Source organism: Thamnophis elegans, chromosome 14 (assembly GCF_009769535.1).
Source record: "Thamnophis elegans isolate rThaEle1 chromosome 14, rThaEle1.pri, whole genome shotgun sequence".
Lineage (NCBI taxonomy): Eukaryota > Metazoa > Chordata > Lepidosauria > Squamata > Colubridae > Thamnophis > Thamnophis elegans.
The window spans coordinates 19,039,853-19,067,164 of record NC_045554.1 but is presented as its reverse complement, the minus strand read 5'-3'; the positions used below and the strand labels follow the sequence as shown (position 1 = coordinate 19,067,164).

Below are 27,312 nucleotides of genomic sequence, written 5' to 3'. Positions count from 1 at the left end.
TACTCCCCCGCACATGTGCGTACAATCCCCCTCCATGCCCATTTTGTGCCTAGGGGCTTCCCAGCAGCCTCCTGGGACCAGAAACAGGCTGTGGGGAGGGTGCTGCATCCCCCCACATTCCCACTCCCCATGCATGCACACCAGTGGTGGGTTTCAAAAAATTTTAGAACCTCTTCTGTAGGTGTGGCCTGCTTTGTGGAGTGGCTTGCCGGCCATGTGACTGGGTGGAAATGGCTTGCCGGCCATGTGACTGGGTGGGAGTGGCTTGCCGGCCATGTGACTGGTGGGTGTGGCTTGCTGGCCATGTGACTGGGTAGGAGTGGCTTTCTGGCCATGTGACTGAGTGGGAGCGGCTTTCTGGCCATGTGACTGAGTGGGAGTGGGTTGGCAGTCGTGTTGACTGGACGGGCGTGGCCAACTTGTAAATGTGGTGAAGCTCACTTAACACGCTCTTGCTTAGCAACAAAAATGTGGCTCAGAAACTCTGGCATTTGAAGCACGCAAGTCTTAAAACTGTCAAGTTACAAGACCCTTGCACCCCTAACCTTTAGAAAAAAAAACCCAGGGGTGTTCAAACTTGACAGCTTTAAGACTTGTGGACTTCAACTCCCAGAATTCCTCCTCTTGCTCTTCATCTTGATGATGTGCAGACGGTGGGAGGAGGAAGCTGGAACCGTTTCTAAACGGCACTGTAGATTTGTGGAACCTCTTCTGTAGAAGAGCTTAGAACTGGCAGGAACCCACCCCTGATGCACGTGTGAACCCCTGCCCTTCGCACATGTATCACCCTCATGTGCCCTGTCCCCCCTGTGCATGCACAGTAGAGACCCAAAGCTGGTCGGCGGGAGGCAAGCATGAGCTTTCAGCAGAATTTGTCTGGAGCAAGAGACAAAAATGGATTGGGTTAGTTTTGGATGTGAGGCCAATTTATTTGCGTTTGCAACCAGAAGTCACGTGTCCCGTTTTCCTAACTCTCATCATTCAGATGTGCTGGATGAGAACCAGAGCAAGCTGAGCGAAGATCTGATGGAGTTCCGGCGAGATGCCTCCATGCTCAACGTGAGTGTCGACCGTCCCACTTCGTCATCTAGCAAAGAAAGATTCCTGGCCCTTTAGTTTTGCCAAGAATATTCTTTACTGAAGTGTCAGTGGTTACAGAAGTAGCATAAACCGAATCTGAGGTTTCCCTACACAAACAGTACAAATAATTGTTGGCCCACCCACCCACCCCACCCCCCCAATTTCCCAGTTATCTATAAATATCCAATAGGATATTTAATAGGTGCTTATATATTGTTTAGGAAAGAGGTTGTCGGTTCCCAAGATGCTTTTTTCAAGAGGCAACTGGACCCCTTGCTCAGACAGGAGAACCTATTCCATTTCAGATAAGTGGCTGTCCAGTCTCATCATCCAGTGATGAAGCACCCACAATTTCTGGAGGCTTCTGTTCCACTGGTGAATTGTCCTCACTGTTAGGAAGTTTCTCCTTAATTGCAGGTTGCTTCTCCATCTATTGTGTTTGTTCTGCCCCCTGGTGCTTTGGAATTTCATTTGCGGTGTGAATACAGCTCTTCATTTGTTCACTAAATTATAGTTCAAACAATGGCACGCAGCACGGTTCCAGAAGCCATGGCTTACAGAACAACTTCAGATCCAAGTGCTCCTTGCCCAGTGCCCCTGGCAGTCACGGTTCGGGCTGTGGGCACTCGCTCTCCGTTACGGTGGCTTGGGGCTAAAAAAAATGACTCCTGCTTCTCGACTTCAGTTCAGCCTTTAACTCAGTCATTTCTCAGCATTTAGTAGACCAGCTGGGCCTTTTAGGCTTTTAATACTCCTTTGTGCAACTGGATTCTTCATTTTCTGATTGACAGGCAGCCCCAATACATGCAAGTTGGGACTAATAATTCTTTCTTTTTTTAAAAAAAAAAGTTTTTTATTTTTTCCTTTCAAATACATTCACAAAATACATTCCTATATGTACTATTCACATTTATCTGTTAACCATTAACATTTATCACTATTTTCTTACAATATAGAGAATCCAGTTTGGGTCACTTTCTGGCCACCCCGTGTCTCCATCTTATTTCCAACAATCCTGCTCTTTCCGTCTTCTCTCACCTCCCCTTCTCTGCCTTCTTCTTTCATCCTCTCCTTCCTCTTTCTTCTTCTCCTCTGTTTGTGTCACTCCTCCTTCTTACTCTCTCCTACTCTTACTTCCTTGCTTCCTCTGCTTTACCTTTTCTTTCCCTCCTCATCCTCCCTCCTGTCCATTGTGCCCTTGCTTATTTACTTTCTCTGATGGGTCTCGGGGTGGCATTCCAGCGATCCCGCCTTTAGCACCATTTTCTTGAGCAAAGGTTCTCTGGATATGTGTATGAGTAGATAAATATACTTTCTTTTGAGAGCGGGCAACGGAATTTCATTTTTAATGTGGGGCTGGTGGGCTCACAGTAAAAGATGACAATAAGCTTATTTTGTCCTCCGTCTGTCAAGCAGAGCAGAGGATTTCTACTCCTGCCGTGCCTCAGTGCCACAATTAGCATTCCCCCCCCTTTTTTTTAGAAGTATAATCTTTATTGTCATTGTACTTAAATACAACAAAATTGCCTTTATCCTGTGGCTTCTTTCTCTCTGCAGGATGAACTGTCTCATATCAATGCCCGGCTGAACATGGGGATTCTGGGCTGTGAGTATCTTACTTTTCCTTTCTCCTTGACCTTCTGGGAAGCTTTTCTTCTTTATCATGTAAAACTTCTAATGACTGACTCAGAAGTTCTGCTTTCAGAATGAGAACTACGTAGACATTTGGGGTTTGGGTTTTTTCCTCCTCTTCAGTAAGAACATCTTTGTGTTGGGAAATATAGCAAGCAAAATAAATAATTTCACTGAATCATCTGAGGCGAGATAAGATTATGTAACTTCTTCCAGTTTTCCAGTTTTTTCCTTCATCCCAAAGACTGGAAAATAATTCAAAGAATTATTGTTTCAGAGTGTATGATTGACCTTTTCTCCCACTTATTTAACCATAAGTTGATCATACTTTGTTTCTGGCCACCTTTTCTTTCGCTGGTGGGGCTGTATGAGTCAAAACAGCTTAAAAAGCGCTTTAAGTATTTTGCTTGAAATACCATTTTCCCTGACTCTGGGATCCTCCATTTTTTAAAATCTGGATTATTCTGCCTGCCCTGCTCTTACTTGCTTTTCAAACAAAGCAAAGGTTCCAGATCCGATTCAGAGGCCACCTGGTTTAGGGTTATTTATTTTATTAGCATATTCACATAGTCACCCATTTCACAAGCACGTGGCTCTGATGAAGTACAACATAACAAAGAGTCGAAAACTTCACAGAACATTAAAAACAGTCAAAAGATAAATGAAATAAGCATAAAATAAACATAACTTATTTTTCGGCGTATAAGACTCACCTTCTCACCACTCCCTCCCTTCCCCCCCCCCCGAGGGTGAAAATCTGGATGCATCTTATGCACAGAACACAGCATTTTTGGCCTCCTGAAACGCCGCCCCCTTCACAAAAATGGACATGCAGAGGGTTTGGGAGGCCTGCATAGTGCTCTTGGGGGTTGGGGCGGGTAAAAACAAGCGAAAAGATGGCCTTTTTTGCTCCCCCCCCCCCCCAACACTTTGCAGGCCTCTCAAACTCTCTGCATGCCCCGTTTTTCACAAAAAAATGAGGTGTGCAGAGAGTTTGGGAGGTCTGCAGAGTGCAAAACTTTTTTTAAAATTTACCTCTTCAAAATCTTGGTGCGTCTTATACTCTGTAAACTATACGGTTATCCCAAGAAAGAAAATAAACACAATTCTAAGAAAGCAGAACAAACAAACATGCATCACTTAACCTCATGCAACCACCGTACATCTCTTTGGGATCGCCAAGGCTGGTGAAAAAAGTATGTTTTAAAAGCTTTCCAAAAAGCTGGCAGAGATGGGGCTAACCACACCTTGGGGGGGGGGGCAGCAGAAAATGCCAGACCACCTAGATTGTAAAAGGTGATGTTTCCCTTGGAGAAAGAACTTCCATAGCCGTATATGGTATCCCTCCTGCCTGTCCCAGTGGAGTGGGCAGATGTAATTGGGAAGAGGCAGTTCTTCTGGTAATTTGATCCTCTGTCAAGGAGCACCTTAAAGGGTCATCAACAGGATCAGCAGCCCTTCTAGAGCAGGGGACTCAAACTGGCGACTCGCAGGCCGAATGCATCACGAGCAGGCCCCACCCCAGCTCTGCGAATGGGAAAAGCATCACAAAATGTCACATGACAGCAATGTGACGCTGTGAGTTTGACATCTGTGTTCTAGAGGCATTCAAAGTTCAAAGTTACCTACAGCACCAAAAGAAGTGATTTAGGGTACGACCTTTGCAGCATCCCCATGGTCACGTGATCAAAATTCAGATGCTTGATGAGATGAGGAGGGAAAAGGAAGAAAGGGTAAAGCAGAGGAAGTAAGGGTGGAGAATTAAGAGTGGGAGAGAGGGTAAGAAGGAGGAGGAGGGGGGGAAAGAGAGGGGAAGAAGAAAAGAGGAGAGGAGGAAAGAAGAAGGTAGAGAAGGGAGGTTGAGAAACGGAAGGAGTAAGGTTGTTGTAAAATAAGATGGAGGCATGGGTGGCAAGAAAGTGACCCAAACTGGATTCTCTATATTTGTAAAAATAATTATAGAGATTAATGATGAATAGACAAATGTTAAATAGCAATTATAAGAATGTATATTGTGAATGAATTTGAAAGGGAAAATAAAAAATTTAGTTCCAAAAAAATTCAGATGCTTGGCAACTGGTTCACATTTATGACGGTTGCAGTGTCCTGGGGTCACATGATCCCCTTTTGCAAACTTTGACAAGCATAAACAATGGGGAAACTCAGATTCACTTAATAACTATGTTACTAACCTTAACAACTGCAGTGATTCACTTAACTGTAGCACGGAAGGTCATAAATGGTGGCAAAATCTACAACAAATGTTTCACTGAACAACAAAATCAGAGGCTCAATGATGGTCGTTAAGTCGAGGACTACCTGCATCACGTAAGTGCTGATAGATACGTAGAATATCTTTGTTTAGTGGCTGAGCACCTTGGAGTTAGAGTTGCAAGTTTGCTGCATTCTTTCTTGGGAAAAAGATGCTGGGCTGGTTAGTCCCTCGCTTTGAGCCACCCATCCTTGATTGCTTCTCTCCCACCTACAAGGGCCATGGCCAAGGAACCAGATTCCACACCTACCGTATTTTTCGAAGTATAAGAGGCACCTTTTTACCCCCTAAAAGAGGGTGAAAATTTGGGTGCGTCTTATACACTGAATGTAGGCCCACCCACCAGCCCCCACCCTTTGGCCTCTGCCTCCCAGCAATTTACCTCCTTGCAGCAACAGGGGAAACGGGTCTTGTTGAGGAAGCAATAGGCTATGGAAATCCCTGCAGCCTGAAACAGCTGATGATCGAGAGACCCATGCTGAAATTGAAAGTGAAACTTGCTCTTTGCTGCTCTGAGGCAAATTGCTTGGAGGCAGAGGCAGATTTTTTTTTCTTGTGCTAATCAGGCTGTTTGCTGCAAGGAGGTAAGTCAGTAACTATAAATGCCAATAGAATGTTCAAATTATTAGACTTATTTTTTAAAAGACTGCTTTATTATTGTGCTAGACAACAAAATGAAGAAGCTTTTTAAAATAAATGCTTGAAATAGCAGAGAATAACATATAGTTCCAGTAAGTCATATCAATTTAACAGCTTCTGTACAAGTATGTCTGAAATTAGACAATGTCCTGTTGTCTAATTAGACCCTGACTTAGTCACGTTTGGAGTAGATCTATTTAAATAATTGGGAGGAGTTAGTGTGACTACATTTAAGAAACTTTCGGGCATTAATATACTCCCATAATGTACATTTCTCCAGTCCTTTGCTATTTCTATGGGTCAGGCACACATGCACAGAAATACACCACAAACAGTGTATATTGTCTATACTGTTTGCTGTTTGTTTCAAGGAGGCAAATTGCTGGGAGGCAGAGGCAGTTTTCCCCCCCCTTCTTTTCCTCCCCAAATGCTAGGTGCGTCTTATACTTCAGAGCGTCTTATATTCCAAAAATACAGTAGTCCAAGGCTCAGGGTTTGGGCTGTGGCTGCTTGTACATTAACACGCTTTCTTTTCTCCTCCTTTTCAGCCTACGACCCGCAGCAGATTTTCAAGTGCAAAGGCACTTTGTTGGCCACCAGGGCCCCGTCTGGTGCCTCTGCGTCTATTCCATTGGTGACTTGCTCTTCAGTGGCTCTTCTGACAAAACCATCAAGGCAAGGCGCTTGTTCTTACTTTAGCCTTTGCATGGGGTACTCCACAGACTCTTCACATCTCAACCAGGTGTCAGTCAAACCTGGCTCCACTTGGCTTCTAAGTAAAAATGATTCTTCTCCTTCCATTGGTTGAGAAAGGTGTATCTTCTGTGGCACAGTGGTTAGAGTGTAGTTCTGCAGGCTACTTTTTGCTGACTGCCAGCTGACTGCAATTCAGCAGTTCGAATCTCACCAGGCTCAAGGTTTGACTCGGCTTTCCATCCTTCCGAGATGGGCAAAATGAGGACCCAGATTGTTGGGGGCAACATGTTGACTCTGCAAACCGCTTAGAGAGGACTGTAAAAGCACTGTGAAGCAGTACATCCTTAATATGTATGTATGTATTTTATATATATATATATATATGTATGTATGTATGTATGTATGTATGTATGTATGTATATATATATATATATATATACACACACACATACATACATACACACACACACACACACATACACGTACATACATATACATACATACCGCGCGCACACATACATATATATTATATATATATATACACACACACACACACACACATACAGACAGACATACGCGCACACACACATACAATCATCCCTGGATAATAAGCCCAATTGGGCTTTTGAGTGCATGTGCTAAATAAGCCCTACCCTGAAAATAAGCCCTACCCAAAAATATTGCAACACAGGAACAGCCATGAAGTGACCACGCTGCCACCACCTGCACCTCAAAAATAATAAGGCCTCCCCGAAAATAAGGCCAAGCACTTATTTTGAGGTGAAAAGAAAATAAGAAAAGTAAATGTCTTATTTTTGGGAAACATAGTACAAGTCGGTACTAGAAGTCAATTGCAAAGCCAGAACTAAAGTTCATTTGTCAATTCTCCCCAGTTAACTCTTCCCCCCCTTAGTGCCTTCCCCTTGTGTGTATCTCTCATTGGCCAATCAAATTTAAAAGAGAAGTTTTGGAAACCGTCACTCTACCTGTCATCATTCTATCCCAGAGAAACAACAGAGAGCTGTTCTCACAGTGTACTTTCACTTTCCCCCCAAGCCTTTGCCCGGCCTTCAAGGCTGCCCCCAGGATTCAGTGCAGGCTGACAGTGAGGAGGCAGTTCTGACACCTGACTGGATTGCTGTTGTACATGTGATCTGTATTCTCAACCCAGAGCACAGAAAAGTCTTTGGTCTTCCCAGAAACCTTCTGTTTGGCCCACAAGTATGGAGTCCTGGCAATCATTGGGGAAGGGGGAGGAATATCCAGGCCAGAGCAGGTAAAGCATTTCAGTGTTTGGATTGGCTGCAGTTTAGATCACCCTGGCCCATCATGAAACATCTAAGTAGTGCTAACACTTGGATAGGAGACCACTTAGAAATCCAAGGCGGTAGACAGAGCTGAAAAAAAGAATCCCAGAAAAAAAAAGCAATATAGCATAGCGCTTAGATGCTTCATATTGCTTTATAGCACACTCTGAACAGTTTACAGTGTCAGCCTATTTGCCCCCAACAATCTGAGTCCTTGTTTTACTGACCTCGGAAGGATGGAAGGCTGAGTCAACCTTAAGCCGGTCAGGATCGAACTCCTGGCAGTCGATAGAGTCACCCTGCAATTCTGCATTCTAACCACTGTGCCACCAGTGCTCTTAATATCAAACCACTTCTATTATGTTGCCAAAATTGTAAGGAATAGAACTTCCCTTAAGAGGATTTTTCATTAGCCCACCAGTTGACTTTACCAAATGAGCAAGGGAGAAAGAGTCAGAGGAAGAGCCTTTTTAACTCCTGCGTGGAAGAGCAGTGCAAGGCTTAGCCTGCCCTACTCAAACCCAGTGGCTTGCTTCTGTTTGCCAAGCAACAAAGAGAAAATTTGTTTTAAAAAAAACCTTTCAGATTTGAACATCAGTTGCTGTAGAATTAGGTAGGTAACGCCTGCTTTTAAAACCAGTAGTTTGTTCAGAATTAAAGTGATGTATGTCATAATTGGGGACCGGAATGATGAGGGAACCCTTGTTATCAACTCTTTCGGGATGCTCCATGCATGGACTTTTCTGCTGTCCTCTCACCTTGTATCTTGATGTAATTTAGGGCTGAAAGCTCATATTTTGGCAACTGGTATTCACAACAGTGAGAGATGACTTGGAAATTCCCCAAAGGGGCTCTCTTGTGAAGGAACCATGCTAGGCAAGGTGTTGTGTCCCTTTCGGCCTTCTCACCCCCTCTTTGGAAGAGAAGGCTGAACACTGCTTTCTCCTCCTCCTCACCAAGACCATGTTGTGGCCTGTCGGTTGCCGGCCCCTCCAGCAGCCGAATCAGAGGAGGAGGCTTGGGAGTCAGGGTCGGCATCAAGGCAACCTGAGAGCTCCGAGGGGGAAGAGGGAATGGGGCTGGCAGAGAGAGACACAGACAGAGGCAGAGCCTTGGCGGTCAGTCAGCCCTCAGATGGAGAGTCAATAGCCCCCAAGTCTGGAGGTGGCTGATGAGGAAGAGGAGGAACAGCTGAGTTCAGTGCCTGATGCACACAAGGCAAAGGAGAGGAAATCTATGAGCCAGTCCTTGGGATGGAAGAGCCACTGCTGCTAGTGAAGCCCTACCCTAGCTCTGGGGATAAAAGGCAGGGGCTGAGATGAATTGATATGGCAGACAGTTATTCATCTCCTGGCCGGCCAACTTGTTAGCCTGCGGTGAGAGAGAAACTTTTTGCCGGGGCTGCTGGCATTCCTAATAAAGGAATCATTGATTTAACAACAGAGGGCTTGTCATGTTCGGGGAGCTGGGATACAACAGGCCCTAGAAGTGGGCATTTGGCCATAGCCCCTCCAAATTTGAGGGGAAGGGGTAAACATGGAAAGCTGCTCTCCCAGACACATCTCCAGCCTCCTTTCCTGGCCTCTGTGCCATCAGGACAACTGCTGGGAGCTGCACTTCTTTGCGTCCAGCTCTCAAACCTGCCCACCTGTTTCCTTTCTTTGGTGGAAAGAGAGGAAAGCAGGTGGACACGAGACAGGTCGGGTGCTTCCTGCCTTCCCAGCCCTGGCACACGCTTTGACTTCCTGCCCTGGATCTGGTGGCCCTTGAGTCCAGTCATGTGACCTCTTCTTCCCGCTAGGTGTGGGATACCTGTACCACTTACAAGTGCCAAAAGACTCTGGAAGGTCACGATGGAATTGTCCTGGCACTCTGCATCCAGGGGTGAGTCAGCTGCCAGCCTCATTGCCTTCTGCTGCTCTGCTGTATAAAGCAGTTTCCCTTCCTTGACAGCTTGCTGATAGGTGGACTTCAACTCCCAGAATTCTGGGTGGGGAATTCTGGGAGTTGAAGTCCACCCATGGCAAGCTGCCAAGGAGAAAACACACTGATATAAAATCAATGACTGGTAGCTAGATGTTCTGCTCCTTGTTTTCTTAAACTCAACAAGCTGCTTCTAATTAAAAAAGAAGTTGTGTGAATAATGGGGGAAATGTCTTGTTTCCCAAATGACAATGTGAATTAAAACCTGATTTCTGAAAGTTAGATTCAAACTGAACTCCTGCAGGTGGATTTTTGTGGCTTTGCATATTTTTGGTTTAGCCAAGGTCGTCCTAGGCTGCATTAACAGAGCAATAGAATCAAGATGACTTGAACGGTTTGCACCATTTCATGATGCCTTGGTAAAGCCCACACATGGAATACCGCAGCCAGTTTGATTGCCACAATATAAAACTCTGGAAAGAGTGCAATAAAGAGCATCAAAGAGGATTAGGGGACTGTAGGCTAAAACATATGAATAATGGCTGCAGAAATTGAGTATGACTAGTGTAGCAAACGAAGGCCCAGAGGAGACATGAGAAACTCTTCCAATATTTGAGGGCTGCTGCAAAGAAGAGGGAGTCAAGCTATTTTCCAAAGCACCAAAAGGCAGGACAAAAAACAATGGATAGAAACTAACTAAGGAGAGAATCAACTTAGAACTAAGGAGAAATTTCCTGATTGTGAGAGCAGTCAACCAGTGGGAGAGCTTTGGCTTTAGAAACGGTGGGGGCTTCATCACTGGAGGTTAAGATGAGACTGACGGCCACTTGTCTGAAATGATATAGGGCAGTGTTGGTGAAACTTTTTGGCACCAAGTGCCAAAAGTGGAGTGTACACACGAGAGCACCAGAAACCCGAAGAGCAGTTCCCCCGGTGCTCATGCACACGCTGGGAAGCTGAGCTTCTAGTTTCAGATGTGCAGATGCGCTCAGGTCACGTGGTCTTCCGGTTTCTGGCATGCGTGCCAGGAAGCTGCTCTTAAGGTTTCCGGTGCTTCCACACACACGAAGACCAGCTTATTCCACATGTGCGTCAGAACCCGGAAGAGCAATGGGCAACAACTGGGGTGCCCGGAGAAATGGCTCTGCGTGCCACATCCGGCACACATGGGGTGCCTGGAGAAATGGCTCTGCGTGCCTCCCTCAATAACCAAGAAAGAAAACTCCCAACTCCATTGTTCATAGAATTAAAATACTTTTACTGGTTATGAAAGATAGCAGCGAACGTAAAGCAAGATCTCAACCGGAAGGCGCGAACAAATACATATCAAATGATAACCCAGCCCCATCCCTCCAATGACTCCATCCCAGTGTCCAATCTGCAACTCCCTTAGGTGTCATGTGGGGTGCATCTCCAAAAAGCATCATCAGGTTGGTATGCAGGACGGTTGGCCTTGACCAGGTCCAAACACTGGCCACCACCATGCGCAGAAGTAAACTCCCTTTTCCATTCACTCCTGTACCATTTATTCCCATCCCAAATACCAAGCCCCCACCCTCCCCGTTTCCAAGACAGCTGACAGTAAGTAAGCAAAGCAGAGGCTGACAGGTTCGCCATCACAGATATAGGTTCTCCTGCTTGAGCATGGGGTTGGACCAGATGACCTCAAGGTCCCTTCCAACTCTGTTATTCTAGTTTTTCAAGGGATTTGGGATGTGTGCCATTCGTAGAATAATGGAAACTCTTTAGCAGCTCAGTTTTACAACAGAAGTTTCAGTCTGCATTTTTCCGAGGGAAGTTTTACCTATGTATGCTTTTTCCATCGTCTTGAGAAAAAAAATTGTGCCAACAATTTGTCTTCTAGCTCTCTGATTTCCTTTTGTTTCTTTTGGCCAGGAATAAACTGTATAGCGGCTCAGCTGATTGCACCATTATTGTAAGTGGTTGATTTTGGTAGGAGGGGCAGGGGAGGAGGAACCTGCTTTGGCTTCCTCCAGGAGGGGGAGAGAAGGAATTCACTGATCATTCTCTTGTGCAGGGGTCCCCAAACTTGGCAACTTTTCAATTCCCAGAATTCCTCAGCCAGTTGTGCTGGGGAATTCTGGGAATTGAAGTCCGCAATTCTTGATCTTGCCAAGTTCGGACATCCCTGCTCTTGTGCTATGTGGAGTAAAGCCACTTACACCACTTACAGTCTTTATCCTTTTTGACTTTTGACAGGTTTGGGATATTCAGACCTTGCAGAAGGTCAACACCATTCGTGCACATGACAATCCCGTGTGCACTCTTGTCTCCTCGCACAATATGCTTTTCAGTGGCTCCCTGAAGGCTATTAAGGTACCGTTTTCTGTTGCAGAGGAGCAGGGGAAAACCGAAAGCTTTTTGGTCCTTTCCTTCCATTCCCAGATCTTTTCTTTTCCCAGCCTAAGAGGTTTGTCCACTTAGATTTGCTTCCTTCTCTCTGTTGATTATTCTCAGTTCATTTTGGGTTTCCTTGATCCCCGAGAGCTGGCCTTGCTTTTTCCTCCTCCCTTTCCCTTCCATATCCTGTTACTTTTATCTGGCATTCAGACCTGCTGCATTATCCGTTCTCTTTGCTTGTTGAACCCTTCCCCATTTCCCCTAGTCATTGGTTTCTTCTCCTACCTGTCTAGGATTACCCATTGCAGGATCGTTGCAAGGATAAAGATCTTCCCCCCTGAGCAGGGAGGGAAGGAACATCTCGGCCTAATAATCCACCTTCAGAATTCCCCAGGCATTATGGCCACCGAAAGTGGGATTCTTGCACATCTAAAGAGCACAATTATTATGTTAATAAGTTCCTTTTGATGGTGGTGTGGTGACCTAGAGGTAGAGCTCTCGCCCCATAATAAGGAGGTTATGAGTTCGATCCTAGGTAGCAACAGATATTTCTCTCACTGGATTAAAGAGAAAATATCTGCTGCAAACTCCGCACAGGTGTCAGGAAGGGCATCCGGCAAGTAAAGGTTCAGCTCCTGACTCCACCCCTAGGCAAGGGATTACAAGATTGTTAAAAGGAAAAAAATGTTCTCCTCTTCCAGCACCTGTGAGAAAAGACCTTCAGTGTTTTGACACATGATTGACTCAGCCTCACTCACAGGGCTGGATGGAAAAGTGGAATATCAATGTAGACCTGTGTAAAAAGAGATGGGCTCCAACCGCTGCCCAAGCAGGGCTCATCTTTCCAGGCTCCCTCACTTGAGAGAATTGCGGGAACCCTTGAGAGTCTGAGCCTCAGTTTCCCACACCTGGTACGGACCGGCATCGGAAGGTGGTTGGAGGTCCTGCGTTTGAGCAGGATTTGTAATTTAATAATTGTAATTTAATAAATTTATATGCCGCCCAATCCCGTAGGACTCCAGGAGGCTTACAAGTACAAGAGTAAAAATAAAAAGTTAAAATATAGGGAAAGAGGAAACAAATTTAAAAGCAACACACCATACACTCAACCTAGGTGGGGCTGGACCTCGTTCATGGGTCAACCAGCCCCAGGCCTGCCGGAACAACCAGGTTTAGTGGCTTTTCGGAAGGCTGAGAGAGTGGGAAGGGTCCGAGAGAGTGGGAAGGATGCTGGATGGACGGTCTCCCATCACTGTCGAAGGCCTGATTCTGGCTGTCCTTCTGCCCATCAGGTCTGGGACATTGTTGGCACCGAGCTGAAACTGAAGAAGGAGCTGACAGGCCTTAACCACTGGGTCCGGGCGCTTGTGGCATCCCAGAATCACCTGTACAGCGGCTCCTACCAAACCATTAAGGTAGGTGTTGCTCTCAGAGGCTCCTCCACCTGCCGCGGCTTCTCTTGGCAGCCTGGGAAGGAGATTCCACCATCTCTTTTCTCTCCTCTGCTCCAGATCTGGGACATCCGGAACCTGGAATGTGTCCATGTCCTGCAGACATCTGGGGGAAGCGGTCTACTCCATTGCGGTCACCAACCATCACATCGTCTGTGGCACTTACGAAAATCTCATTCACGTAAGGATGACCAAAGCCTCCTGGAAGGGGGCAGTGGGGCCACTGGGCAGCCCCTTTCAGCCCTCAGAATCCAAAGGGGGGAAACGATGGGACGGTAACACTCGGCCTTTGCTCCCCTTTGAACCAGGTGTGGGATATTGAATCGAAAGAGCAGGTTCGCACCCTCACGGGACATGTGGGCACTGTGTACGCTCTGGCAGTCATCTCTACGCCAGACCAAACCAAAGTCTTCAGCGCCTCGTATGATCGGTCATTGCGGGTACGTGGGGGCAGGGTGAGGGGCGAGAGGAAGACCAAGGGGGAAAAAAGGCGCTGGCAAGTGGGGGACATCCTAACAGATCTTTCAATGTCTATTAGAATTGGATGAACTCTCTTAGGAAGCAGACAGCTGGGCTCCTGGTCCCTGAATCCCAGCCCAAAGTCTCTTCAGCTGCCTGGCTCTACCTACAGCACCCTCTGCTCCTTGAGGGAGTTTGTGTATGTGTCTCCTTGCTCATCTCCAAAACCTTCGGAATGAATGGTATTGCAGGAGAACAGAGGGAGCTCTTTCCGGCCACTGTCCTGTTGGAACCAATTTCTTAAAAGTTAGGCTAGGCCCAAACAGATTAAAAAAAATAACTGTGCAGGCAAGCAGAAAAAGAACTAAAATGGATTTCATTTCATTTCAATTATTTGTATGGTAAGTGTATGTACAGTATGATTATTCTCCACCCCCCCCCCCCTGTATTCTAGTGGTTCCTCCTTGCAACACATTCCCAAGTTCAATTTTGTAAGAAGTTTTGGGGATCATGTAGGGCATTCCCACCATGAGAGGACTGTTCTGAGGGACAAAAATGCAACCCGAGGGTCTCTTTGCTCCAAACCCTGAGAGAAGGAAAGGCCAGTGGAAGCCATGGTCTCTCCTCCTTTTTTTTTACTTTTTCTTTTTACACCCCTGTAATCCCTCGCTTTGGGGAGGGGTCGAGGCAACAGAATGGAGCTGAGCCTTTACTGGTTGGATGCCCTTCCTGACTCCACCCAGAGTTCACAGCAGATATTTTCTCTTTGCGCTCTGATAGAGAATGGCTACTGCTACCTAGTATTGCACTCTTAACCTTCCAATGGGTCTGCAGTGCCTGATGCAGTTGCAGAACGTTAGCAGCTTTTGCCCAAATACCCCAATTGAAGGGGGGGCTGAGTTTTGGAGGTCCTTCAGCTGTATTTGATGCACATCCTAGCCCCACATGAAACGTGGAGGCGCAAAGTTTGTGCATGGCGTGGAGTTAGGCAGAAAATGGGATCCAGGGCTCAACACCATTATCTGCCTAAATCCAGGCCACATACTATGGTGATCCACCCCCCCCTTCACTATCTTGGCTGGTTCTCTGCCTCCAGGTATGGAGTATGGACAACATGATCTGCACCCAGACACTCCTGCGCCACCAGGGCAGCGTAACAGCGCTGGCCGTCTCAAGGGGCCGCTTGTTTTCCGGGGCTGTCGACAGCACCGTCAAGGTATTTCCTGGGGGAGGGGAGAGCTCTCAGCAAGAGGAAGAGACCCCTTTCTAGTGAAGAGAAGGACCAGGGGAGACAGGATAGCAATCTTCCAATATTTGAGAGGCTGCCACAGAGAGGAGGAATGGGGTCAAACTATTTTCCAAAGCACCTGAAGGCCAGAGAAGGAACAATGGATGGAAACTAACCAAGGAGAGATTCAACCTGGAAATAAGGAGAAATTTTCTGACAGTGAGAACAATCAACCCATGGAACAGAAGTTACCTTCAGAAGTTGTGGGAGCTTCATAGCTGGAAGCTTTCAAGAAGAGACTGGACTGCCATCTGTCAGAAATGGTGTAGAGTTTCCTGCTTAGGCGGGGGTGGTGGTGGTGGACTAGATGACCTAGAAGTCATCTAGTCCAACCATCCCTTCCAACTCTGTTAATCTAATTTCTAATTGGTTCAGAGCACCTTTTGCAGCTGGCTTCCTAATTTCGTCCAGCTGGATTGTCCCAACACCAGCCCAGTCACTAGTTTTCTGGAAGCATCAGACCAGGAAGAGCTTGTTTTCTTTCTACCTCAGCAGCCCTAGTTAGATGCACAAGGAGACATGGAGGAGGAGGAGGAGAAGGAGGAGGAGGAGGAGGAGGAAGCAGTGGATTGGGCTCATCACCTCTTTAGGAAGAGCTTTAGTTTGGCACAAAATATGACCGAGTCACAAGTCTCTGCCTTCTGGCGGACTTTTGCAGGCTATGATGTGCTTATGCAGTCCAGGCGTCTTAAAGTGTTGTGGCCCGCCAGCGGCCAGGAGAGCTGGCAGCAGATTTGGACAGTGAGAAGGTTGGGGAGGAACCTGGGCCAGACCTGGAGTCTGGGGAAGGCAAACAAGGGCTCTGCGTTGGAGGCAGAGAGAGGGCCAGAGCCCTATGCCAGTTATCAGCTGCCCTTAGAATCATACATCAGTGAGGCAGAAGAGCAGCTGGAGCCTGTTCCCAGTGTGCGCTTGTGCAGAGTTGCCAGAGAAAGGGAACAGCTAAAGAACAGGGGTCGACTTGGGAGTAAGGATACAGGTGGACAATGAACTGCCCCTCCCAGAGGAAATAAAAGAGGAGTGAAAGGGGAGTGGAGTTTGCAAGAGACAATTAGTTCACTTAATTGGTTTGTGACTCTCTGAGGCTCCTTGCCAAGTTTTGCAAATATCGGCCTAGCAGCTCTCCAAGCCAGAGAAGGTCTGTGACTGTAAATCCTCCTTTGAAAGACTTTGCTGGATGTGAATGAGCAGAATTCACAGTCAATGAATAAAAGGGGTTTTTGTCGGGCAAGGAGTTTGCTTCCTGCTCTTGGGAAGCCTCAGTCAGAATGTAAAGTTGCTGAGGTCTAGAAGCTCTGCCCTACTCAGTGAGGGAGTTTGGGCTCTGCTGACATTTCTCTCCCTGACAGGTTTGGACCTGCTAGGACCTGCTTTGGATGCCCCACTGCCAAATACACGCCGGCTGACTCCCTACACTCCAAGCGCCCTGCAGATGTGCTGTGTTCCTTCTCGGTGGGCCTTCCACTCCCCAGCCAGCTGTGCAAGAGCTTTTGGCCACATGAGAGCACCCTCTCCCTTCCGCAGCAGCAGCAGCAGCGCCTTCCCAGGGAGGAACAACCCCCACACACACACACCCTCACCCAATGCGCCACTCCAGCTGCAGCTCCTGGTCTGGCCCTTCCTGGGAGAGAGCGGAAGTCGATGGACACTGGCCCAACTGCAAGCGGTGGCAACAAAGGCTTTACTCTCTCGTCAGGGGATCGTCTTCAAGAGCAGGTTTTCCTACGAAACTGGTTTGGATCAGTCTGCATGAGCTGCCAGCTCCCTCCTGGTATTTAAATTATTTGCTATGCTCCTTCATTTGTGGCCACAGCCGGGGATAAAACCCATTGTCCTCTCATGTAAAAACCCGGTACGATTTCTATGTCCCCAGTCCAGCCTTCTTATCAGGTATCCTAAACCTTCCCCCACCCCCGCCCTTCTTCAGAGCATCCCATCATCACGGCCTCCCTGGGAAAAGCAGGAGAGCCGACAGTTGTGTTTTTACGGACATTTTCTACTGTTTTTAAAATTGTGATATAGATTTGGATTATTTCTTCCTTACCAATAAAATTGGACCATTGTTTTAGGCCAGCATGACTCATTGACAAACCTGAAGCTTTTCAGCCAATGGGCAGAACTCCTCAGGAGCAGGGCCCAATCCTGCTCCTTCCTCCCAAAACAAATCGAGACTGACCTCCATGGATTTTGGCCACTCAAATGCTCCCTGGCCAATCTGTAATGAGCACATCCTGGGTTGCCGTTAGTCAGTGAATATCCCACTGCCTGCAAAACTATTTGCACGTAGCACAAGGGGCTTATTGCAGCACCCAAAAGTCTGAATTGTCTTGGCAGGGGCCTACGTGGGGTCACGTGTGGCCAGCTAAAGTGGCACCTATGACCTCTCTCTTCAGCTGCTCAGGTCTAACTGAGGATCACGTGTGGCGTTCTTATCTCCCAGAATGCTGCTTCCTAAGGTTGCTCTTTGAAGCACGAAACCTGAATGGTCTTTGCATCCAACTTGAGAAATGCTGAGACAATATTTAGAGGTAGGAATTGAGGGGACAATGACAGGGCAACCTCTGCCTCTTTGGAGGGGAGGAAAGGCCTCCCTTAGTTGCATTGCCCCCCCCCCCAAAAAAAAAACCTTGAATTACGGTGGGAGATTGGTAGTGACACAAATAATTGGAAGTGGTTTTTTTCCCCTCTGCAAATATTCTTGCTCAGTACGATGTAAAAAAGTGGGAGAGGCAGAAGAATCGGCTTCACAGATTGTTGCACGTTCCGGCTTCCTGGTTGTGTTACATAAAGATGTGCCGCTTTCACAATGGCTCCAGCTGGCACCCAGCAGCCCTTTCCCATCACGCCACGGAAGCGTTTTCTCCCCTGCGGCTGGAGCCAAAACACGAGTTGAGCGGGCCAAGATAATCTGGACGTTTTATTAAGCACCGATGGTCATAAATGCATCCACACAGCTGCTTGCCTGGACTGTGAGCTGCAGCACCAACCCTTCACCCCCTCAGCACCAAAGCAGCCAGACTCCACCACGCCCACGCCCCCAAAGTCAGTGCCTCCGAGGTGGGTTATTTTTTCTGACCTCAACAATAAAAGTATTCTTTAACAGTGAATGTCATGTATCTGTATTAGAGACTAGCAGGGGCTCCTTCCCCGTTTTTGTCTTTAAATATTGATAGCCAGATAACTTCTTTTTTTTAAAAGAAGCAGCAACAATAAATAAATAAATTACACCACCACAAAGCTATTAATATGAGTAATACTGGTGGAATGTGTGCAGCAAGAAAAGAAGGTTAGAAGCAGAAAATGCATAGCTTTGACAGAAGGGGACAATACAGTATCCGTAACTTAATAATAAAAATATAATGTGTATATATATATATATATATAGTATGTATATATTAGAATCTTGGAATAGTTTCTTATACATTTTGTTTCTTTTTACAACAACTATTGTTATGTTGCCTTTTTATTTTTATTTTTAATTAAGAAATTTCAAAGTTGTGCCAGACACATTTTGGATATCAGCAAAGACTATCCGTAGTCAAGAAAAGTAACAGGATCAGCATTCACACAGCATTTCTAGCTCTCAATAACTGCAGCTCAAGAAAACTAGATAGGGTGTTTCAGGCTTAATAGCCGTAGTTTAACTGGACTTGACTCCCATTTGTATATTAATATAGAGCTGGGCATATGTTAGTGATTTCCACACGCATGCACTTCAACACACACTCACAAACATACACAGGCGCATATAAATGTACATCCGATAACTTAAAAAAGACACAAAAGAATGCACACTTTTCAGGTAGGAGTAAACAAAACTTCTTAAAACAAGGCACATCCTTTGATTTTCAATAAAACTGTAAAAAGAAAATGGCAAAAAAAATCCATATAACATAATGTTTTGCACGCTTTGAAAAAAGAAAAAGATAAACTACCTTTTTAAACATTGTGCTACTTTTTTTTAAATGACCTCACAAGACAAACAGCTTATTATAAGTCTAATAGTCAAGCTAAACTCCAGTTCTTTCAATCTTATATTTTAAAACTGTTCAATATACAATTGATAATATTTTAAAATCTTTTTTTAATATATATTAAACTCCTTTCCTTCTTTTGTTATTTATCTCTGGGGGAAACTCCACTTAAATAGTTTATTTTTCCAATAAATACTTTTTTTATATAGCTTTTTTTTTTCTTCATCCCTTTCATCACCTTCCAAAGGAAAAGCTATGTCAGTCTCTGCACACATAAGAACATTCCTTCCACGGCTGTCTCAGGAGGAGAGCTCTACCAGTGAAATAATAAAAGAAACAGCACCACATCTCAACACTACTCTTTTAAGGTGGAAAAAGCTCCATGACATCTCTCAAAAAAAGGTAGCTCTACCAGAAGATGACGAAGAGTTCTCCTGAGATCTTACTCCAAGCCCATGGGTTGAAATCCATGAGTGGGGAGTGTAGCAAGCCGAAGGGAGATTGCCTCCGTTGCTTTGGGCTGCTTTATTCTGGAGTCTTTTGCCAGATGGAGAGACGGGAAGAATAGACGAAGAGGAAGGAACCCAGCATGTCAATGATCACATAAGTGAAGGACGGGTCCCATTTTGGAGCTTGGGCTGCCAGTCAAGAAGACGAAACTGATTTTCTAAGAGAAGATGAAGTTGTGGTAGCCCCATGCGCAAGTGGTGTTCCTATCGCTGGTATTTTTCCGCATGGCTGAAAACAGCCATAAGAGGGTGAGATGCCACCTGCTCAAGAACCCCACCCACACCATGTTGTTTGAGGAGAGTCTGCAAGAAAAAGCTCCCAAGTTCTCACTGAGCATGGTAGCTCTTGCTTTTTGTTTTCCTTTATTGCCAGGTGACTTGATAAAGCAAAACCAAAACACGGCGGAATGAAATGTGCAGGGAACCGAGAACCCAGCAGCAAGGGAGTGCTGAGATCTACACCAGGTAAGAGGAAGGAGAGGGGAAAGGTGAGGGCTCCAATCCCATGATCAAAATGGATGCCCTACAAATCAGACGGCAGGAGTGCGAAGAGAGGAGGCCGTGGCATTTCCCCTCTCATCCTCCAAAGAAGCTCCATTGATTCCCAGCTGGAGATTGTCGCCCCGTAAGTTCTCCATTCCCAGAAGATAAGACGTTCAGGAAAAAGAGCCTTAAGCTAGCTAGCACCTCGGTACTTTCATCCATGGGAAAGGACGATGATTCGAGTGATGATTCTGGTCTCAGAGGCATGACTTATGAAATATAACCACAGTTATTCTGAAGTACAAAAACAGCACGAGGGAGAGAAATACAACCAGCTGAAAACATTTAAAAGCCAGTTTAGGCTAAAGATTAGGAAACGCATTCTAAGAGTCAAAAATAAGTAGGCACTGGCAAAATTCCTTCTGAGTACTTGGGGGAATTTCCTTTGATGGAGCTTTGTAGGCAAAGGAGTCATTTGGAAATAGCAGTCAAAGGGTTAAGAATGCTCCCACTGACCTTGGACAAAGGACAATGTGTCTTGGACACTTGCCCCAAAGCCTTAAAAACAGAGGATGCTCCTGTGGGCACAAGGTTTAGAGAGCCCAGCAAATTTTTCAAGTAAGATGACCTACCTTTCCTCGTTAAATGCTGTTTCTTGCCATCGCAACGCAACAAAAAAAAAAACCTTCAGGACATTTTATAAATTCCACAAGAAGGAAGACCAAGGGAAGCTGATGTGGAGCAGCTCACTGAGAACATGGCCGGAGGGCGATCTGAGCCTTCCCATGCGACTTGACGAAGCCAGGAGATCCCGAGAAGCTCATCTGCCAGAAGTGGGAGCCAGACAGAGTCCTTCCCTAACTGCAACATTCAAGCATTCCTCTTGCAGTTGAGGGTCTCCCCTATTTCCTTATCAAGACCCTTCCAATTCGCAAGTGGAATAAACCAAAGGAACCTGAGGACAGCAGACAGCTCCGAACTGACAGAAGACTCTGTTCTTCCGTCACTAGGATGTTTCCTCATTCTACGAAGCCTCAAGGCGGATGAAGATAGAAAATGAATTGGCCATGATACCAAGTGGTGGTGCTTTCACTGCCTGGGAAGTCACGAAAAGCAGCAATTCTGCCCAACCTATCCAGAAGATGGAGAAGGGAGATGCCCCTTTCTGGAAAGAAAGAACAGTGCTACACTCGGTAGGATTCCTCCTCTCAAAGAAGCCCTCTCCTAACTGATTGCCGGCAGATCCCTCGCAGGATCAATCAGGGCAAGAGCTGCGGCTCAAGTGTCAGCCATGAGCCAGAAGCACAAGACATTACTAGCCAATGGTTACAATCCATTCAACCTCAGCTGAACCTCGTTCAGTTGGCACTTCCGAAACGGCAGGTGTAATACCAAGAGACAATGCCTCTCTTCCATTAAACCTCACCCAGAATACAGAACCATCCTGGCCCTTGGTTTCCAGAACATGGAGATGGTTTATTGTCTCTCTGTCCACTGTCTGGTCAATGATGTCTTCTCCAACCCATGCTCCCAATGGTTGTGGCAGGTTAAGAAGGCTAAACGGTTCAATCGGTGGCGAACTCTTTGGGACAGAAGTGCCTTAGAGCAATAGAAAGTGCAGGGCAAGTCCCTGTGCTCAGAACTGCCTCAAGAGAGAGGGGTTAAAAGAGAGAGAGAGAGAGAGATTTGCCATCCATCTTTGGCAGCCGCAGAAGCCACCTGTGGGCTTATGTACAAGGAGATTTTGGCCAGGATGCTTTTACCCCACCCACCCGCCACCAAGTTTTTATTTTCTTTTCATATTTCAACACTTTTATCGATCATGCAAACATACCAAAGCTTTTTGCACAGCTTTTGCCAGGAACGATGCTTTCCAAGGCAAACCAACAGAAAAAAAGAGCTTGTATCTCAAAGGGGAACGTGTTAACAAAACGAAACTTCTTACAGTCACAGCTTCATCATCACCAGGAGAAGACAAACACCTTCAGGACAAAGAAACGAAGCATGCAGCTTGCTGAAGGTTCCCCCGCCCCACCCCCAACCCGACTCACAGGTTCCCCCAAGCCTTCCTTCCATGGCTGCCTCTACCAGCATCTCCAGCAGTGGCAGATGGGCGCATGAGCTGGGCATAGAAGGAAGCGCGGTGTGCAGTTCAGAAACACCCAACACAGAAGGCAAAATAGTCATTGCTAAGACGAGATTTTTCACCCCAAACGGAAAACATGAAGAACCGGAGAAGACTAATACTTATTTTGTGCCACATACTTTGATAGTGTATTGGGACAGTAACAACTCAGGATTGAATCTGGAGAGAGGGGAAAGGAATCCACTTTGGAGTGGATGGAGTAGCTTCGCCTGGAAAACTGCTGAAGAAAGTGTGAAGCTTACTTTCTCCCGTTGCCATGGAAGCGCTGTCCATCCCAGGCCGCCCTGACATCCGACTCCGCTGCAGGAGGAGAACTGCAGTCAGGCTGTGATCTCTAAGGTCAAACGGGTGTTTGGAAGGGATGGGAGAAGAAACCCAAATGTGGTTCCTCTCTTCGCTTTGCAAAACAGGTCCCGAGGAAAGCCTTTCTCAAGCATCTCAGTTTGTTTCAACACAATCCTGAGGTAACCTTGTCTTCTTTGTGCAAACCTCAAAAAATGGAGGAGGGAAGATCTTCATGGAGGTGATTGTGCCCTTATGCCCATGGCAGATCCTGAGGTTGGCCCGGACTGTTCTTCAGCTCTCATTCCAACATGGCATCTAGCTGGTCAGCAAGATCATCAAACATGCTGCCGATGTCGTCCAGGATGCTGACGGTACTCTTGGATTCTGCAGTGGAACTGAAGGCAAGAGACATCAGTGAGGTTAAGACGATCCCAATTCCTCTACAACAGAGGTGTCAGATTCAAGGTCAAGCATGCGGGGTGCTTAGATCTGGCCCATGGGACCACCCTGGAAACAGCGAGGGGCCAGCTGTGCCTCTGCCAGCAAAAATGGAGCTTGGGAGGGGCACACACGGCTGTTCCAGGCTTCATTTTTGGCCACAACAGCCTCCTGCAGCCCTCTGCCAATGAAAACAGAGAAACGGCAGAGCACTGGGATCACAGGTGCTGCCAACACAAGTGATGTCATGCTGCCACATCCCCTGGCCATGCCCATCTCGGCCCCACGAGATCAAACAAAACCCTGATGCGGCCCTCAATGAAATCGAGTTTGACACCCCTGCTCTACAAAACCCTTGCCTTTACTACAGCTTTCTAATACTTCTATCCTCTGGTTACTTAAATCTGAGCATATAAAACCACAGTAAATTCACCCTGCCTTTCTCCTGTTTTGCTCTCTTTCATCCTTTTTGCTAAATACTTTTGTTCCCGAGTGGACAACTCATAGAACACAGCCAGCAGTGGCTGTTTCACCCAGCCTGTCTGGTCTGCTGGACTTTCTGCATGCTTTCTAGCTCCTTGACTATCTCTGGCCTTCCCCACCCCTTCCCACCCTCAGGAGTGCCTTACTCTGCTGCTTGTCCATCCTCTTGCTTGATCTTCTCCTCCACCGCTTGCAGAGCAGCAGCCAGAGAAGCGCTGGTCTCCTCCAGTTTCTGATGCACGCTCTCGGTGCTCTCCACTGAGGGCCCAGCCATGGAGGAGCGAGGTGGCTTGACTGGCACTGTCAGTTGAGGCTGCCCTCCAGGGGACAAAGGCTTAGCTGGGCTGGAGCAGAGGGAAGGAGGTGTGCTTGAAGGCTTGATGGTGGGGGTGAGCTGCTTGGCCGGTGAAGGTGCTGGTGTGCAGCTGGCACTGACTGATTGGAGGACAGGATGGACCTTCGGCTTTGGAGCAGTTGGGGGTGGTGTAGGCTTTGGAGATGTGGGTGGTGGGGTCCCATGGACACGTTTCACCTCTGCAAGAGACAAACAGGACATACCATGACCTCTGTTCGAGGAAGTGGCCATAACATGGAGATTCTACTTGGCAGGGCTGCTTCTAATGTCCTCCATCGTTAGGAAGACAGTCCAGCTGTTACTAGAACTGGATTCAATGAATATTAAAAAGGATAACAAAAAAGATCCCCCTTCCATTCAGCAACTAGAAAATATTAGCACACAAGTTTGCAGTTTCAGGCACACAACTCCTCTCCAGCCTGATTCCCAGAGTACCCCCCCCCATATATATACACACACAATCTCCCATGTGCTGCCCACATTTCTTTGTGAGCAACCTATTAGTACCTAGATATGTACATAGATAAAGAAGCCCCTTGGCAGCCCCTTGGAGCACAGAGAAGAAGCTGTGAAGCCCCCACCCGCTAAAAACTATGCTCTCTGGATTCCCCAGGAAGAGGTTTTACCTGGGCTGCCAGGGCCCGGAATCGGAGCTCTTTTGGTGGTTGGTGTGGAAGGCCCTGAGGTTTTGGGCGGCAAGATGGGCTTGGGAGAGACAGGAGGCTTGATGGGCTTCTTAGTTTCTTCGCGGGGGATCTGAACCGAAGCCCCTCCCCCCCTCACTTGCTGCTCTGGGGGGGGCCACAGCCTCCAGGCTACTCATCTCAGAGGTCGGCCGGCGCTTGACCGTGCCCATGCCATTGTGATACACTGAGAGCTGGGCCAGCTCCTGCTCCTTGTCTTTCGACTTTGGCCGCCTCTTCACCGTATCTGATTCTGTGAGGATGAACTTGATATTGTCCTGTTGACACTGCTTTGCCCGGATCCTCCGCTTGAGAGTGGCGCTGGCTTCCACTCTGGAAAGGTCGCTGTGCCTATGGCCTAGGGAGAAGCCTTCCCCGCCTTCGGCCTTGGCCAGGCTCATCTGCCGGGGACGCTGCTTGATAGTCAGGCTGCCCTCCTCGGCAAAGGGGATATTTTCTCCTGAACCGTTCTGTGGGGCACTCCCACTGTGCTCTGCCCGCAGCCGTTCCACAGGGCCACCGTCTTTGACTGTGTCAGACTTGATGCTGTCCGAGCGTTCACGTCGAGCGGCTGCCACAAGACCAGTCACAGGGCCACTGATGGTGCGTCGGCGGTTCACCACCTCTCCGTCTGGACCGATGGCCTCTTTATGCTTGACGGTGGCCAGAACAGTTGCAACACGGGCATGTTCCGGACTGGCAGAGCGTACAACCACACCAGGCTGCAAGTAGTACCCGTCAGCCCCCTTTTGCAGGGCAAGAGCCCGTCCCCCTCCACCAATAGATGACATTTCTAACATGGCAGCAATGCTCTTCACGCTCCCAGCACTGCCTGTCTCCACGGTGCCCCCTTCACTCGGCTGTCTCTGGTCCAGCTCTTCTCCCTCCTCTCCCTCTTTGCTAAAATCGTCTGTCATGTTGCTGCTGGAGATGGCAGAGCTGGAGCGCTTGGGCGGTGGTGGCGGAGGACCCTTCTTCTTGGGCCGCACAGCAAAGGACTGACTGCGGTTCACATTCTTGTCAGCACCCGACTGTGCCCTGACAGAGTGGCTGCGGCCAACCCTCCGCTGCACAGTGGCATAGGGCCCGGCATCTGGCACCAGCAGCTCGTCCCGCTCCTGCTCGCTGTCGGACATTGCATAGCGATTCAGACTGTGGGCTCTCTTCTTGGGCCGACCTGCCTCCTCCTCACTCTCTGCAGCCTGTGGTGGCAGGCACAGCACTGGGATGGAGATGGGCAGGACTGGCACACCTTGAGCCAAGGGGCCCACAGCTTGAGCCTCTCCCTCCACAGGTTGCGGCAGGACATAGGCGAAGCCTCGGTGCGTTGGGGACTGAGGCAGTGAGCGAGGGGACATGGGTCGGTCACTCTGCGGCAGCAACTGTGGCGTGGGTTTAACTTTGGCTGTGGCATGGGGCACCCCGAAAGCCTGAGGAGAGGACGGGCGTGGCTTGGTGGGAGTTTGTGGAGGGGTGTAGTGGCCTGCAGCTGGAGGGAAGGATTGCCGTGGTTTCCCAGGCACTGGTGGGACGCTTGCCCTCTTGATGCTGTGGCCATGGCGGAGGCTCCGCACCTCCTTGGGCAGGGTGCCCGGAGGCTCCTTCCCCTCTTCCACTAGGTGCTCCTGGCTTTTGGACGCTGCAGGGCCAGGAGATTTGGGTCCATCTCCCAGCAGCTCCTGGGAGCTACTAATCAGCTTAGCTCTCCCACTCAGGCTGTTCTCGTGGACGAGGCGGGAAGGGTGCCGGTAGACAGTTTCATCCCGGAAGTGCGTCACATGGTTGGCCTGTTTCTCGGGCCCCTCTTCACTGGTGCCTGTCATGGCCACCTGCAGTTCATTGCTCAGATCGCTGTCCTGGAAAGTGGACATCTTGGGGGACTGGCATTCGGCTGTTTCCTGCAGAGGAGACTCTATGGCCACCGTGTCCTGTGACTGTGGGGGACCCTTTTTCTTCAGCGTTCCAGATTCATATTTGATATATTCCGCTTTCTGGATCTCTGCCAACTTTTTCACGGCCAGCATCAGCTTCTTCTGGTGGCCTAAGCAGATACGAGAGATCAAAACTGGTTAAAATTCTAGCACAGTCTTTATAAATAAACCTCCAAACCAGTACAATTATGTCTCACTCGGTCTACTGAGCGAGAGCCAGTTTGATGTAGTGGTTAAGGCACGAGTCTAGTCCTGCCTCAGGCACGAAGCTAGCAGGATGACCTTGGGCCAATCACTTTATCACAGCTCTAGGAAGGAGGCAATGACAAACCACTTCTGTAAAAAAAAAAACATGGCCAAGCAAAATGCAGGGACCTGTTGAGGCAGCCTCCAAAAATCAGACAGGATTGAAGAGAAAGGTGGGGGGGGGAGGGAGATCTATCACTTAGTTCAGACATTTCACCTGCCAGGTGTCCCTTTGGTTCCCCCCAAAATCAACATTTTAACTTAGTTCAGCAGCCCTTGAGCTAGAATCTGCTTTGTCTTATCCTGGGAGGGCACTCTATTTTTCCTGCTCCTTGCTGCTCAATAACCACAGGATGGGCTGTTTGGTTGGATGGCCAGCTGATGCCCAACCTTGCCCAGTATCAATGGTTTCAGTGTGTCTGTAATCTCTCCTCTCCTCTGGCATCTAGATTAGATATGAGGGATGAACACACACACACACACACACACACACACCCTTCCTTCCTTGCTTCTTCCTCCTCTTTACTGCTCAGAATTTGTACCCCTTCCAACATTTGGAAGAACGCCAAGGAATCTGTAATTCTTAAAGATCAGTGTTCTACTTTTAAAGGTGCAGAAATCTTCATGAGTCTTCTCCCCCCCCCCCCCTTCCCAGTTTCTTTTAAATAAGT

At 47.6% G+C, this 27,312-nt stretch overlaps 2 protein-coding genes across 2 annotated transcripts in view; one reads left to right on the top strand and one right to left on the bottom strand.

Annotated features, from left to right (window-relative positions):
* The window catches only part of TRAF7 (TNF receptor associated factor 7), a 91,437-nt gene extending 74,261 nt beyond the window's left edge, over positions 1-17,176 (top strand). The window contains 13 exon segments of the mRNA XM_032230242.1: positions 986-1,059; positions 2,638-2,686; positions 6,172-6,204; positions 6,207-6,298; positions 9,428-9,510; positions 11,446-11,485; positions 11,770-11,886; positions 13,203-13,325; positions 13,422-13,478; positions 13,480-13,542; positions 13,670-13,801; positions 14,917-15,036; positions 16,458-17,176. Of these exon segments, the coding sequence (XP_032086133.1) occupies positions 986-1,059; positions 2,638-2,686; positions 6,172-6,204; positions 6,207-6,298; positions 9,428-9,510; positions 11,446-11,485; positions 11,770-11,886; positions 13,203-13,325; positions 13,422-13,478; positions 13,480-13,542; positions 13,670-13,801; positions 14,917-15,036; positions 16,458-16,472 (998 nt within the window). The 3' untranslated portion in view covers positions 16,473-17,176.
* The window catches only part of CASKIN1 (CASK interacting protein 1), a 40,090-nt gene continuing 29,694 nt past the window's right edge, over positions 16,917-27,312 (bottom strand). The window contains 4 exon segments of the mRNA XM_032230241.1: positions 16,917-22,900; positions 23,573-23,960; positions 24,408-24,559; positions 24,561-26,505. Coding sequence (XP_032086132.1) covers positions 22,804-22,900; positions 23,573-23,960; positions 24,408-24,559; positions 24,561-26,505 — 2,582 coding nt within the window. The 3' untranslated portion in view covers positions 16,917-22,803.